Source organism: Lutra lutra, chromosome 13 (assembly GCF_902655055.1).
Source record: "Lutra lutra chromosome 13, mLutLut1.2, whole genome shotgun sequence".
In the NCBI taxonomy this organism is placed as follows: Eukaryota; Metazoa; Chordata; class Mammalia; order Carnivora; family Mustelidae; genus Lutra; species Lutra lutra.
This window is the reverse complement of record NC_062290.1, coordinates 42,399,486-42,416,904: the sequence shown is the minus strand read 5'-3', so window position 1 is coordinate 42,416,904 and position 17,419 is coordinate 42,399,486. Positions and strand designations below refer to the sequence as shown.

General features: G+C 35.7%; 1 protein-coding gene across 7 annotated transcripts in view; it reads right to left on the bottom strand.

Moving 5' to 3' along the window:
- The window catches only part of CCDC171 (coiled-coil domain containing 171), a 303,028-nt gene that overhangs the window by 136,893 nt on the left and 148,716 nt on the right, over positions 1 to 17,419 (bottom strand). For all 7 annotated transcript variants that reach the window (XR_007122375.1, XM_047700701.1, XM_047700703.1 and 4 more), the window contains 2 exons: positions 3,111 to 3,337; positions 2,444 to 2,626 (listed from right to left, as the gene is read on the bottom strand). Coding sequence is in view for 6 of the 7 variants with exons in the window: in XM_047700701.1 (XP_047556657.1) it covers positions 2,444 to 2,626; positions 3,111 to 3,337 (410 nt within the window). In the remaining variant the exon portion in view is untranslated. The remainder of the gene's footprint in view (positions 1 to 2,443; positions 2,627 to 3,110; positions 3,338 to 17,419) is intronic.

The window sequence follows — 17,419 nt, the reverse complement described above, 5'->3', positions numbered from 1 at the left end:
AAAATAAAGATAATCATAATTTTGAACAACTACTGATATAAAAGGACTAAATGAATCAACTCCTTGAAGTGTTTAGGGTCAGTGCCTGATACAGGGTCAATTTGGTCATTAAATGTTAGAAATCATCACTTTATAATGTCACACCTTCCAACTGTATGTCAAAGTACAAAAATCTCATTCCGTCAATTATTACTTCAATTGATCCTATTTTTATTTCTATACTTTAGTGAAAGCAATTCACACTAAACACTTCTTGGAATATATTCTTAGCATTTCCCCCAAGTCATTTACTCAACCAAAGTTCTTACAAGAGGATTCTGTCACCTTCTAGCAACTTTTCTTCAAACTCTAACCTTCTCTCTGGATTCTAGAAACTGAGTCCTGACTATTTCCAAACTAATCAGAGATAAGATGTTAACTTGTTTTCCTAATACTTAGTGAGGGACCAGGAAATCCTATTGTAGGAATACCTAGAATTCCTCTTACATATTCCAGAAAGCAACAATTTCCAGGAAAATCACTATCATCTACACCTTAAAAAAAAAAAAGTAGGGTATATTCTAAATCTCAAATTGTATCAATAGCTGTTTCCATCCATTTTGGCCTCAACATCCCAGATTTAGTTAGTATACACAACTAAAAGCAAATCAAAAGGAGGCAGAGACACACTCCAAAGGAACAGGCTTTTAAAAGTATAAACAATTCTTTATGACTTAAATATAATCACAAAAGAAAACTGGGAAAAAAAAGAAGTATCTATTAACAGGAGACTATGTCAAACAGATTTTGATATATCCATATTATAGAACAGTATTCAATTACCTAAAATGGAATTAATAAGTGACACAAGAAAATGCTTATAGTACTATAAGTAAACATTAACATTTGTAAGCATGTTTTGCATATTGTACATGAAAATCATTCTAAATTACAACTGTGTGTAAGAGCATGCATCTGCACACGTATATACACAAAAATGTAGGGAACAAAACCAATCCACAATTCAGTGTTAATTGGTTATGGGTAGTAAGATTAGAGTACTTTGAGTTTCTTCTTTACACTTTTTTGTATTTTTATTACATATTATTTTTATAATAAAAAAATATTGAGGCAGCTCTATAATTTTAACTTCTCTGAACAAAAAACTAAGAAAGTGAGGCAAAAACTGGTGTCTTTAGACATTCACTGACAAGAAAACTATTACTTATCTCCAATCAGAAGGGTAATTCACGATTACTTAACCTGACTAATTTATAAGAACTTTTGCCCCTTTCAAGGCATAGCTACTAAAAATAATAATTAACATTAGTAATTTACATTATCATAGGATTAGTAACTAAACTGCTATCTGCCACTCTCTTTCCACAAATGTTAAAACTGCAAATTCCAAATTAGCCATTTAAACTGAAGTTGAACTTGCAAGTAGCCTACTGCTAGATTTAGGAAACAAATTTTGTATTTGTATTTATATTAACTGTCATCAGTTGGACACAGTTCTGAAGTTTCAGGGTAACCATATGTTTCTATATCCACACTGAGAACAGCAGTGCTACTGACTAACCCGGGTGGCCGATGGAGTATACGAGATAGCTCCATTTTACTGTGCTTCATAGATTTATACATTCTGATCTTGACTTAATGTTATTTGGTATCCAGGCTGTCTTTCCTCAACTATCTCCTGTTTTCTTAAATAATACATGAGTTCAACAGAAGTCAGACTGAACATTTCTTTGAAAAAGCAATTTGATTTCAAGTGAGATAATCTAGTTTACTCAACATAGTATAAAAGGAAAAGAGAGGACATCCCACCTCCCATTCCAAACATCAGGTTCCTCAATTGGGAGAAGTATTTTATTATTTTTTAGTATACATTTGGGGGTTTGTTTGCTAAAGCAGTTAATCTATCCTAAAATATAATTTCCTCTTTTTCTACACTTTCAGCCAGAGTATATATTTTAACAGGGCTATGAGTTCTGCTGACAGAGAATCAGTATTCCTTTAAGCATCTGGTATTAACTTCTGTTTTTTGGGGATATAATTGAGATAGAACATCATTTAAATGTAAGGTGTATAACCTGTTGATTTGATACACTTATATATCACAATATGATTACTACCATTGCTTTAGCTAACACCACTATCACGTGACATAATTATCATTCCATCACGCAATGAGAACATTTAAGACCTAGTTGCTCAGCAACTTTGACTTTTATATAATGCAGTATTGCTGGGGAATTTTAGAAGGGAGGTTTTCTGAAGAAAAAGAAATTCTATTAACGGGACTCTGAATTATTCCCAAAAAAATCAAAAGTTAAAACAAATATATAGATATATGGATCATATATATGTCTATGTATGTGTATCATATGCACGTGGCTATGTGTGTGTATATATCTATCAGAAATATAGAGCCCCAGTATTGTAAATCACACATACTTACAGACTGCTTAAATTCATTTAATTGCATCTGGAGACCCTGGGCTTTGTCAAGCTCCTTTTTCATCTCATTCATGCTGCGTTTGAATTCTGTGACCTCCAAGCGCAGTGAGCGGCGCTCCACTTCCGCCGCGTGCAGTCTTTGTGTAAATCCAAGTATTTGCTTCTGTAATGACGCCGTGCTTTTCTGTTGTTAATCAAGAGCAATTTTACAAAAAGGAACTACACGTTTACTAATAAATTAGCAGCCATGGCCACTTTACCAAATTCAATGTATCTTCGATTATACAGAGAAAGATACTTGCTGTAACTGACACTCAGAGGTGAAAGCTTTATTTTGTATGTGACCAATAATGTGGTTGATATGAAATCAACAGCCAAAGAAAATAAATAATCTAATGGCTAGGAAAGGGAACTGACATTTGTTTATGTCTCACAGCATTCTGTGGCAGCCTACATCTAGGAAATAGTAAATTCACAACTCACGCCAGAACTTTTGTATTTAGATATTTTAGACACGTTCTTAGAAGTGCTATTATGTACTGCATTAAAGACTACATGAAATCTAATCTAAATACATTCAGGCACAACTAATTTAAACTACAAGTGAGTGTGATTCAGAGTTAAGTTTACAATCCTAAAGTCACTATTTAATGAAATTGCATACATACCAAAATGGGCACATGGCCACGGAGACCATACTTCAGGGCCAGCGTGTTTACTTTATGAAGTCCACGAGCCAGCCGCTGAACCAGAGAATCTTTTTCTATGTATGTAATACTCCTGCTACTATGTAAAGGTATACTCTCCATTGCCAGACTAACTTTATCCATGAGTTTTGCAAAAGAACTCTTGGCTGCACCTATGAGTAAATGTCCACAGATTCTGGAATTTGGATCTTCAGGGGGAAGAAAAAGAAAAAAGAGGCAGAAAAGATGTGAACTTTCTCTTGTTCATTTCACAACTCTGCCAATAACAACCCAATTAAAATGTTTGTTTCAGTTATATAATTCCCATTCGCCTGTAGTGATTCATTCAGAAAGTCCCCTCCCACATTAATTTTCACTATGACAAAAAGGAATGCAGAAAATAGCTCACCCACTAAACAACATATCTAAAGAAAATCTGCATGTATTTACATTATGTCATTTACACTGAACACTAGGACACCAAAAATTCATCATCACTCTTTGCTTTGTTTTAAAACATAACATAAATTCATTTTCTATTTACAACTACTGAAGCTTGTTACCTTAATGTCATACTATTTATACTCTCAGACAAGAAAATATAATTTGCCTTATTCTAAGGCAATTAAAATTTTACAACGACAATTACTTATTTCCCCACAGGATTTTGGTAATCATCCCTCTCACATAATGGACTTAAGGTCCCCGCATATCCACCATGGGCTGCTTGCTGCTAGATTCATCAGGTCTGTAATTAATAATTGGGTTTAATGTTGATAAATAAAATTGTCAGTGCACTTTCTACTAATTGGTATTCCAGATAATGGTTAATAGGTTTATTTATGCCTTAATAAAAGTTGTGTAATTTAGTTTTCCCTCTGCTAGGCAGGTCTTAATCTGTCATTACTTGTTTTATGATACTATCTGTGTAAAATGACAAGCGTGGAGAGATTATTTAAATTCAGTAGTATACCATTCTACATTGCAAGAGCCTCTGCTGGTGGAATTAATTGAAATTTTGTCTTTATATCATAAACACAAAAAAGATATTTGGCCAGTTTTGTCCAATAGAAAAATATTTTATAATTCTAAGAATACATATGGTTCAACATTAAAGAACAATATTGGCTGAGAAGGTGATTAATCAGTGTTTTTCTAAGTCAGAAAGAACAATCTCACAGAGGCCCGATGTTCAAAAATGTGAGGCTTCTTTTATTTCTTTATTCCTCAGTGGATAAAAGGAAAGATAAATTTTTAAATTTATGCAGCGGTCACGGGGCACCTGGGTGGCTCAGTCGGTTAAGCATCAGACCTTGATTTTGGCTCAGGTCGTGATCTCAGGGTATGAGACTGAGCCCTGTGCTGGGCTCAGCACTCAGCAGGGAGTAGGCTGGAGATTCTCTTTCTCCCTCTTCTCTGCCCCTCCCTCTGCTAGCATGCACTCTCTCTGTCTTTCTCTCTCTCTCTCAAATAAGTAAATAAATCTTTTTAAAAAATTTATGCAGCAATCAGATTTTAGAAGCCACAACCGCCTAAAAGTTATACATAAAATAAAAATTATAAATTGGATAAAAGCATAATACCCCTCCTGTGGAATTTATTTCTATCAGTTATTGATGCATTGACTTTTAACAATAAAAGGTGATACAAATTTAATTCTGTATGCCTCTCATAAACCTATTCTCTAAGGATCCCATTGATGGAAGGTATATGAAGTATAATTAAAATACACAGTTTCTTTGTTAACAATCAATTCCTTAAATAAGTCATGAATAAAAAGGGTTCAGTGCTTCACATACCAATTAACATATAATACAGACACTGATTTAAAAGAATTAAACTAGTGTTTAATGGGTCACTATTGAAAAAAAAAACAGTAAAAGTTATATTAACTATAACATGCAATATTATACATCATTCCAGTGCCTAATATATGTATTCCCAGTTTCTCAACTGGCTTGCAACTCCTTAACTGTGTCTTTTGTCATCTCAGTAAACCCTGTATTTGCCCTGGGCCAGCCTAACATATATGCATTTTTTGTATGTGTTTATTGGATTAATTATACTTCATTTTATTTCCATAGCAGCTGAAACATGCTGAACATAAGGATGCATTCAATAATACCAAGAAAGACACATAGATCAATGGAACGGAATAGAGAGCTCAGAAATGGAACCTCAACTCCATGGTCAACTACCCTTCAACAAAGTAGGAAAGACGATCCAATAGAGAAAAATACAGTCTCTTCAACAAATGGTGTTGGAAAATTCGACAGCCACATGCAGAACAATGAAATTGGACCATTTCCTTAACACCACACACAAAATAGACTCAAAATGGATGAAAGATCTAAATGTGAGACAGGTATCCATCAAAATCCTAGAGGAGAACACAGGCAGCAACCTCTATGACCTTGGCCACAGCAACTTCTTGTTAGTCACATCTCCAAAGGCAAGGGAAACAAAAGCAAAAGTGAACTCTTGGGACTTCATTAAGATTAAAAAAAAAAACTGTACAGCAAAGGAAATAGTTAACAAAACTAAAAGACAACCTATGGAATGGGAGAAGATACTTGCAAATGACATATCAGGTAAAGGGCTAGTATCCAAAATCTATAAAGAACTTGCCAAATTCAACAGCCCCCCCCCCCAAAAAAAAAGGAATGGGCAGAAGGCACGAACAGACATTTCTCCAAAGAAGACAAACAAATGGCCAGGAGACACATGAAAAAGTGCTCCACATCACTCGGCATCAATGAGATGCAATGAGATACCACTCATTCACACCGATCAGGATGGCTAAAATTAAAAAGTCAGGAAACGACAAATGTTGGAGAGAATGCAGAGAAAGAGGAACCCTCCTACACAGCTGGTGGGAATGCAAGCTGGTACAGCCATTCTGGAAAACAGTATGGAGGTTCTGCAAAAAATTGGAAATAGAGCTACCCTACGAGCCAGGAATTGCACCACTAGGTATTTACCCAAAGGATACAAATGTTGTGATCTGAAGGGGCACATGCACCCAAATGTTTATAGCAGCAATGTCCACAATAGCCAAACTATGGAAAGAACCTAGATGTCCATCAACAGATGAATGGATAAGGAAGATGCGGTATGTGTGTGATATACACAATGGCATTTTACTCAGCTATCAAAAAGGATGAAATCTTACCATTTGCAGTACTATGGTTGGAACTAGAGCATACTATGCTGAGTGAAATAAGCCATTCAGAGAAAGAAACTTATCATATGATTTCCCTCATATTGGAATTTAAGAAACAAAACAGGATCATTGGGGAAGGGAGAGAAAAATAAAACAAGATGAAATCAGAGAAGGAGACAAACCATAAGAGACTCTCAATTATAGGAAACAAATTGAGGGTTGCTGAGGAGAGGTGGGTAGGGGAATGGGGTAACTGGGTGATAGGCATTAAGGAAGGCATGTGATAATGATGAGCACTGGGTGTTACATACAACTGATGAATAACTGAACTCTATATCTGAAATTAATAATACACTATATGTTAATTAATTGAATTCAAATAAGATTAAAATACCAAGAAAAATTAATTTGTAATGGTATGTCAAAAGTTATTTTTTATGTTTTTTTAAAGATTTTTTTTTTAAAGATTTTATTTATTTGTCAGAGAGAGAGAGAATGAGCACAGGCAGACAGAATGGCAGGCAGAGGCTGAGGGAGAAGCAGGCTCCCCGCCGAGCAAGGAGCCCGATGTGGGACTCGATCCCAGGGTGCCGGGATCATGACCTGAGCTGAAGGCAGTTGCTTAACCAACTGAGCCACCCAGGTGTCCCTTTTTTAAAGATTTTTAAAATTTATTTGTCAGAGAGAAAGAGGGAACAAGCAGGGGGAGCCGCAGGCAGAAAGAGAAGCAGGATCCCCACTGAACAGGGAGCCCAATACAGACTTAATCCTGAGACACTGGAATCATGACCTCAGCCAAAGGCAGATGCTTAACCAACTTAGCCATCCAGATGCCCCAAAAGTTATTCTTTCTAAATAAACAAGATAGTGGCTCATCATTTTAGGAAATTTTCAGGTATATCAAAGTAACAAAATTTTCACAAAGAGACTTTAAAAGCAAAAAATCAACTATAATTAAAATTAATGAGTAGCAGTTTTTTACTGTATCATAGAAACAAATTTGTCTGGGCACTAACCACTATGAAAGGCGAAATTGAGTGACAATATAATTCTACAAGGCATTCTTCTGAATTTTTAAGAAGTGGGAAAGAGGCATTCCTGATTGCTGACTCTCAAGGAATTACAGAAAGAGCACTAAAATAATTTATGCTCTGATGAGTGAGAAGTGTTTTTGTGACATACTTTACATTATACAGTATAGAGTAGGATAAATTCCACACTAAATAAATGAAGAAACAAAAAGAAAATCCTCTAGTGACATAGTGGTAGAATTATTTGAATAATGATAAGAAATAAGAGATAAAAATAAGGTCACTGAAATTTCTCATGTCTACACTTGTCTAAACTGTTTAAATGTTTGCTACATTTAACAAAGTTCTGTTTATGTAAAATACATTTGTTAATCACTTTCCCTCTATTTAATAGCATGTGTCTTTTGAGAAAGAAGAAGACCCTACTGGACTTTTTCCAATAGCAAAGGCAATATCATACATTTAAGGTTAAAATATTTAAAACAAATTCATAAAGAATTGTTTTGACCAGTAATTTTAAACCTGTGAGTGACAGATCTTGGGGCAGGGGTATAGGAGGCTAAAGAATTGTTTCAAGGGTTTCATCACTTTTAACTAAAGCAACCACTGCCATCTTGATCTTTATTTAGCCCTAAAAAAATATACAGCATGAATAATATATGACCATGATGTTGTGGGTAATAAAATTAAAAGTCCTTTAAAACATTATCAAAGTCAACTGCTACTAAAACTACAACTATCATGTGGGAAGAGAGCAGTCTACAATATGTCTTCTTATCAAAATGGAGTCCTCACACTTTATAGAAAGATTGAGAAACACTCCTTTAACGAAAATGGGGATTCATGAGTAATGATTTAATTAGTACGTATGTAATGCATAACTATTTAATTTAATCATAATGTTGCTCATGAGTATAATATTAATAATAATGAGTAATATAATACAAAAATAACAAATGTTAATCATGAGTAATGCTAACGCCTTATATTCAAACTCAACTTCACAGACTTGGGAATATTTTGTCATCCTTGACATCTCCATCTCCCTTACCATCTCCCCACATCCCATCCTGAATACTTCTCCAGTCTATTCAATGTTCTCTGTGATCATGATTGTATCTCATCTGTATTCTTGCTAGAGTCTCCCTACTCTTCTTCAGTCTTTCCCTTCTTCAACTCATCCTCCACCATAGACAAAGTGTCTTCTGAAACACAAATCAGGGGCGCCTGGGTGGCTCAGTGCGTTAAAGCCTCTGCTTTCGGCTCAGGTCATGATCCCAGGGTCCTGGGATCAAGCCCCACATTGGGCTCTCTGCTCAGCGGGGAGCCTGCTTCCTCCTCTCTCTCTCTCTGCCTGCTTCTCTGCCTACTTGTGATCTCTGTCTGTCAAATAAATAAATAAAATCTTTAAAAAAAAAAAAAAACACACAAATCAAGGAGCCCCTGGGTGGCACAGTTGGTTGAGGATCTGACTCAATTTTGCCTCAGGTCATGGTTGTGAGATCCAGCCCCGTGTTGAGCTCCGTGCTGGGTGTGGAGCTTGCTTCACATTCTCTCTCTCCCTTTCCCTGTACCCCTAGGCCCCCACTGCCACTTGCACACACAAGCATGCATTCTCTATATAATAAAATAAAATAAAACAAAACAAAATAAAATAAAATAAAATAAAATGGGATCTTTTCACAACTGCTGCTTTTAAGCCTGGGTGAAGATCTAGGAATAAATTTCAAATTCCTTAAAATATGCCCTCCAAGGCCCTACATGATCTGATCCCTGCTTACTTTTCCAGGAACACTTTTCACTGTTAACCCTTTTATATGCAACTCTTTTCAAGTGACACCAACACATCACAATCTCAAACCAAAAATAATGCTCGGTCTCCAAACCGCTAATAATTTGGGAAATACGAATGTGGACATTATTTTCAAACATGGGAGGCAATCATTACGGCAAGATGTTTGCTACAAAGCAATGCTCTAACTAAAAAACAAAACAAAACAAACAACAACAAAAAAAACAACTATGAAAATTGCTCAAAATATTATAAGCAAAAGCAATGACAGGAGGCACCTGGGTGGCTCAGTCAGTTAGGCTGCTGCCTTCAGCTCAGGTCATGATCTCAGGGTCCTGGGATCAAGCCCCGCATCAGGATCCCTGCTCAGCGAAGAGCCTGTTTCTCCCTCTCCCTCTGCCTGCTGCTCTGCCTACTTGTACTCTCTCTCTCTTTCTGTGTCAAAAAATAATAATAATGACAGAATTTGTCTTACCATATTTTAAAATGTCAAGATGTACATATGAAAAGAGTAGCATGATACTGATTTTAGAAGAGATGGGGAGGGATACCTGGGTGGCTCAGTTGGTTAAGCAACGTGCCTTTGGCTCAGGTCGTGATCTTGGAGTCCCAGGATCAAGCCCCACGTCAGGCTTGATCAGCGGGGAGTCTGCTTCTCCCTCCAACCCTCCCCTCACTCATGCTCTCTCTCTCTCATCCTCTTTCTCTCAAATAAATAAATAAGATCTTAAAAAAGAAAAACAGAAGAGAAAGGAAAAATAATGGAATAGACCAGAGAGACAGCAAATATATCCAAGAACATATAACAGTAGTTTAAGATATGCTGAATGACATATCTAATGTCATTATGGTGACTGAATTGAAAAGTATTGCAACAAGCTGATCATCTGGACAAAAATAAATCTTAATAATTTCCTCATTACTTAAACCAAAAATAACCCCAGATAAATCCAAGATTTAACATAAAAATTGAAACTACTAGACTATGTTGCATGGAGCACAGGGTGTGGTGCATAAACAATGAATCTTGGAACACTGAAAAATAAAATTAAATTAAAAAAAAAAGAAAATACTAGACTAAAATATGAGCAATTCAACCTTGAGGTAAAGCTAACCTTTCTAAGTAAATCACCAGCAGAAAAAGCACAAAGTAAATACTTAATAATTTAGCTATATAAAAATTAAAATACACAAAACTAAAATACACACTGCAAAATTATTGACATAAAAAATTATTTAGATCATACAGAGCAAAGTGTTAATGCATGTGATACACAAGTACTTATAACTCCATAAGAAACAAACACATATCCCCATATATGAACATAATGAGATAATTGTAAAAGAGTATGAATAAATGTAGAACAAATGAAAAAATTTGCAACCTAACAATAAAAATGCAAATAAGTAATGATATAGTTTCTTTTGCCTTTCAAATTAATAAAGATGAGAAAGATTGTCAAAATTTAATGTGCCCAAAGGCATTATGGGGAATCCAGCCCTCTCGGTACTGTTCATTGGAATGTGAGGCAAGACAACTTTCATGAAAGCCCCACTGGTGATTCTTTCCAAATGTAAAATATGCAAACTCATTTCTCAGGCATGTAGCCGAGGAAATAACTGTGCAAACATAAATTGTTTTTGCACAAACATGTTAATTGCATCACAGTTCATTACAGTATTGCTTAAAATCATGGATAATTTTAAGAAAAGACACCAATATCCACCAATAGAGAATTCACAGTCAACTACAGTACATATAAACAATGGGGTGGCATGTGGCCAAATACAATCAACAAGGTATACCTCCTTTATTGACATGGAAATGCATTTAGTTGTTCATTGAATAGAAGAAAATTACAATGAGGCATGACTGTGTGATTCCTTCATGTGAAACTATGTGTCTGTGTGCATCCAAGTTTGTATACATGTATGGGTGATCTGGACAACCTGCACACAGAGTAGCTCATATAGAAAGATACCATGTTAGGCAATAGGGATGGGAAACCTCTACACTGATTAAGAATCAATAGCTCTTGTTTCTATCTGTATTATTTATAAATAATACTAAAGAAATAAATGCCCAATAACAGGACAATCCAAAAACATACCTCAACTCGGACAAGTAATATTTGGGGTAGTGATTAGAAGACAGCAAATTTTGCTGAAATAGATGCTCAGTAAGTACTTATTGAATGAGTGAAAAAACTGATGCTGTGAAGATAGAAGGAACTTAAGTAACTTCATGTTGGGGTTTTTTCCCCCAGTTTTATCAAGAAAACATTGACCTATGTCACTGTATAAGTTTAAGACATACAACATGATTTAATTTACATAGAGTGTGAAATAATTACCACAATAGGTTTAGGTAACATCCGTCATATTTTTTATGTCAATAATTGTATCAATAGTTCTTAAAATAATTTTTATTTCATATACTATTTTAATAATATTATTCACAAATATATCCTATGAAAGTTGTGACTCTGGAATTTCACATAGTCATGGACACTTCCAATGATACATTATCCATTCAAAAATTGTTCTTAAAAATTATGACAGGTAAATAAATTTTAATTTATAAAGAAAATATCAGTTCACTGTAAAATTCTTTCAGCTTTCCTATGCACCTGAAATTTTTGATAACAAAATGTTTGAAAAAATATGGGAACATGCAAAGGTAGTAACATAAAAGAAAATCACAAAACAGAAGAAAATCTGATAAATTAAATGTGGGTCCCCCCAAAGACACACTTGTAGCTGAAATACCAAAAATGATACATACTTGTTTCAATTTCAAATATAAGTGAAGTTAGGCAAATGACAAAGTCCTCTAAGTTACTTTTTCTCAAACTTCATTGTGCCTGTAAGTCACCTAAGGACCTTACAAGAATGTAGAATCTGACTGAATAGCTCTGGAGTGGAGTCTGAGATCATACATTTCTAACACATTCCCCACGAATACCGATGCTGCTGGTCCACAGACCACACCTAAAGTAGGAATGCTCACTTTATTATTCTTCAGGATTCAATAAAACCTTCATTTCAAAATACATACCAATGACTACTTATTAACAGAAATATCTTTACTTATTGCTTTGAACTTCCTAAGTGTGAAACCTCATTGTTACACTGCATGCAACCCAGATTTCTGAGTTTTGCCTGAAAGAGTTGCTATGACCTCCACAAAGTTAACTCTAACAATGAAAAGAAACTTCTGAATAGTAATAGCAGGGGTATGTACACTTGGGTCATCCATCTTCCGGATAATTATGATTCAGTTATAGAGGGAATGTGTAACAAAATGTATGAACATTCTATTCATATCTATCTACTATATTTATTCAGAGATATTTCCAGGCAAATCAGCATATTTGTTTCTATCTTGAGAAATTCAGTCTGGACCAGACATATGAAATGTTGAGCTATCTAAAGAGTTCTTTAGTCCATTTCCATAATGATTGATAGCCCAGCCCTTCGGTGGAAGTAACATTCTCCCCTGTTTGAGGTAAATGATCTCTTGCAGGCTCACCATTTGGACACCTGGAAGAGGTAATTTATCTCAAGTGAGCAAACACTTTAATGAAAGCAAGAAGGTTGCCACCTGTCCAGTATTTACAGAGGCAACATGGAAACTGAGGTCTCTGCCCACTGCTATAAATACATCCTCAAAGTTTAAGAAGGTAGCAGAAGCAACCACCTTTAGCACTTCCTGAGCAGTAAATTCAAGCTACTATTATTGAACTTCACACTTCGTGAAAGAAATAAACTAATATCCTAGCTCGCATGAGCTATCAGAACACACACACACACAACAGATAAAACAACAAACATTTATTGGACAATCACATATATAAGAGACTTGACTAAGAACGTTACATTCACACCTAACAACCCTTAAACTAGGAACTTTTCTTAGCCAAATTCTACAGGCAAAGATATTGAGGCTTAAAGGGATTAAGTACCTTTCCCCATATCATACACAAAGTAAGCAATGAGACCTAGTTTTCAAATCTAGAGCCCAAGTTCTTAATTCATTCTATGCTACGTATTCAACATGTTTAATTTTCTCTCTTAGATAATTTTAAAGTTTTCTCTCCTATATAATGAATGGTATGGGTACGATTCAGAACGTGCTCTAAAGAGGGAAGTACCTAAATAGAGTATTTTTAAAAAGAATAACTTACTGACTTTTTTTTAATCTTAGAACAAAGATAAAACAAAAAGCAATGCAAGTACTATTTAATATATTAAAAGCTATTACTGGATATTGACATACATGTACCAGTTTTTCGGGGGCTAAGAAAACAAAAAAAAGTGACACTGATGCCATCAATATGTCATCCTGACATGTAAAATGGCTTAAATTTTCAGCAAGTTCTTCAAAAAGAAAATGGAAGTAGGAAAGAACAGAAAAGAAAAAATACAGCTCTAAGAAATAACTTCTTTCATTTCAGGATTTTCAGATTATTTCCTTAATAAACCTTCCCAAGATTTTGGCATTTAGATATTCCACTTGGTTGAAAAAATGAAGACACTACTCATAATATTAGGTGATTCAAGAGACAATGAATCAATTACAAATCAAAGCTGAACTGATATTCCTGACACCTGTCCTATGATGAAAAGATCCTCTTATGAACTGGGTAAACAAATTATGAAATGCCCAACTGAATATTACCCATACACTAAAATATTATCCAAACACTAAAAATCATTCCCTAGAAGAAGAAGAAAATCCTTTAAAACTATGACTGTTTTTGAAGCTAACACGATGATAGCACACCGTAAGTGAAACACAGCATCATTTCTGTGATTTCTTGCCAAAAATGCATAAACTGAATCTAATCATGAGGAAACATCAAACAAATCAAAATGGAAGGGTATTCTACAAAAATCAGCCTGTAATCTTCAAGATCATGATGGTCAAGGAAAGACTGGAGAACTTTTCAGTGTTGGGAGAGATTAGAGAAAGATGACTTAATGCAACACATAATTCTAAATCAGATCCTTTGGCTCTAAAAGACATGGTTGGTTGGGACAACTAAGGAAAGTCGAAGGGGGTGCGAATGGTTTCTTAACGTTGATCACAGCCCTCTGGTTATGTAGAAGAATGTCCTTCTTGAAATACACACTGAAATATGAGAAAGTAATGGGCATCACATCCGCTTCTTGCTCTCAATTATTTAGCAAAAGGAAAGGCCTCTGTTGTGTACTTGCAACTTTTCCGTAAGTTTGAAGTTATTTCAAAATGATTTCTCAACGCAGGGCACCTGGGTGGTTCAGTTGGTTAAGCCTCCGACTCTTGATCTCAGTTCAAGTCTTGATCTCAGGGTGGTGAGTTCAAGCCCCACAATAATAAAAATTTTTAAATGCAAATATAAAACACTATGTGGCCTATAGTAACATTTTTATCATTTGTTAGTCTGTTAGTAGATGGATGAGTGGACGGCAGGAAGGAAGAGGGAAGGATAAGGAGAAGAAATCATAGATAGATAAAACAGATTAGAAGAACACACAGAAATAGAAAATAATCAGTAGTCTAAAAATGTGTACAGGCAGAAGTGTATGTCTATTCATTAATGTAATACAGTACTTTCATGATGAGATGGGTGATAAGGAAACAGTTTTTTAGTGCCCACTATATGCCGGTACTATACAAAATGTTCAACAAGTATTACCTCATTACACCCTCATAAAAATCAGGAAGACAGTATTATCTCCATTTTTAGGTAAAGGGTCTGAGGCCTAGTAAAGTTAAACCAACTTGCCTAATTTCACACAACTAATAACTAGCAGAGCTGGATACAAAATAAAATCTGCCTTGTACAAAGCTAATGCTCTTTCTACTATACGATAATGCTTACCATATATTTAAATTATTCATACATTTATAAACTCAACGTGACTATGTAAGCTGTTATAGCTTTACATCTATTGCCTTCATTAGTATCTGTTAATAACCTCTCATGTACTTCAAGTGTCTGTGGACGTTTGCCCATCCTTTCTGCTAAAATATCTGAAATTTCTACTACAGGAACACATATAAAAATGAAAACACATTACCTGGGAAAGGTAATATAGTAACCCATCATCATGTTTTGAATGAATTATTCTATAAGACCAGCTTGTTAAGTCATCTCTGCAAAAGGTACACACTGATCATTTTTGTACTGGTCCAACAATAACTCAATTATTTACCTGTCCAACTATATTCTTCCGTATACTCTTCCAGACTTTAATACATCAATTGTCCTCCCCCTCTTAGCAACTATCACTTTCTCTTCCCTAAGTACTTAGTGTTCTTTAGCCAACAACATTTAAAGCTTTTCCCTAAAATAAGTTTCCCTGAACTTGCCCTTTTCTCAAGCCATTAGAGGCAAAACCAGATTCTAACATCAGAGGCAGCTGTTCTAGCAGTAGGCAAGCATTCAAAGACACACCACCCAGGGCACCTGGGTGGCTCAGTGGGTTAAACCTCTGCCTTCGGCTCAGGTCATGATCTCAGGGTCCTGTGATTGAGCCCGCATCAGGCTCTCTGCTCGGTGGGGAGCCTGCTTCCCCCCCTCTCTCTGCCTGCCTCTCTGCCTACTTGTGATCTCTCTCTCTCTGTCAAATAAATAAATAAAATTAAAAAAAAAAGACACACCACCCTCCATCTACCTTCCACTTGATAAGTCTGACCTACACATATTTTTTTTTAAAGATTTTATTTATTTATTTAACAGACAGAGATCACAAGTAGGCAGAGAAGCAGGCAGAGGAGGAAGCAGGTTCCCTGCTGAGCAGAGAGCCCGATGCAGGACTCGATCCCAGAACCCTGGGATCATGACCTGAGCTGAAGACAGAGGCTAACCCACTGAGCCACCCAGGCACCCTGACCTACACACATTTTTATCAGGGTCTCAAACAACCATCGTGTCAATATTTGAACTTTAAAATATTGCAATAGTCCACTTTTGGAAAATGTGCTCAGGGAGATCACTGAGATAACAGAGGTTTTATAAAACCTCTATAATCTGGGGCACGTGGTGGCTCAGTCAGTTGAGCATCTGCCTTCGGCTCAGGTCATGGTCCCAGGGTCCTGGGATCGGGGTCCACATAGGGCTCCCTGCTGGGTGGGGAGTCTGCTTCTCTGCCTCCCTCTGCCCTTCCCCTTTCCATCCTCCACCCCCATTTGTGCTTACTCAAGCTCTCTCCCCTCTCTCTCAAACAAATAATTTTTACAAGTTTATAATCTGATCCCATGCCAAGGATCTACCTGTTTCCTCACTATTCTCCAATATAGTTATAATAGAAAATATATTTTAGTCCTCACCACGTATAAGCCAGTGGTGTGAGCAATGGATCTCCATTCCATCTCCTGAATGTCCTTTTCCCATTCTGTGCTTATTCCCACTGCTGCAGTCCTGCTTAAGTTCTGCTCTCCATCTGCATGCGGTCCCTCTTCCATAACTTACTGTCTATCATTCTAGGCCTAGCTGAGGCCTTCAGATCAGGCTCCCAGAAGCCTTCCCAATACTAGTAAGTCCACTCTGAGTTTCATCTTTTATGCATCTTTTTATCTTACATTCAAAGCCAGTATTTCCTCATGCAATCCTTGATTACATTCTGCCTAAAGTTGTTCTAAGTTGTCGATCTTGTTCTATAATCATTGTGCATATCTTCTAGAGGTCCAGATTCAAGTCATATTTTTCTTTTATCTCCCAAGTATATACAGCACAGTGATAAGGGAAAATAAAGTAATGATATAAACAGAATTATAGCTTAAGAAAACAATCTATTTTAACTGTCCGCATACCTACAAAGAATATGATGAACACAAATAATCTGTATTTTAAACTAAGTCCAAAAACTTTCATTAAGTTCTTTCAAGACTGTTAATTTTGCTCTGAAGCCATAGTGCCAAAATGATTAAAATACATTTCTTTAGACTTCTATTTCAGACTTCAAATCCAGTACATTGAGGTTTTACCAAAATACTAGAGATGCATATTGCTTACCAACACCAATGGCCACAACTTAAAAATAATCTTTGAATCTTGTTTCCTACTCTTAAGAACCTAGATTTAGATACGTGAAAGCATAATAAATTACTGCATGTACATAGAAGACTTGTCTAAAGAATTAAACTACATCCTAAATTATCATTTCATTAATGCTTACAACATTCCATTAAGCAGGCAAGTGTTACCAAATTCATTATTTTTACTGTTAATGTGTCTGAAGTGACCATAATTAGTCCAATGACATAAATTAACCAGTGGTAACTGTGTGCTATTCTTCAGAAATTAGTTTTCCTTGA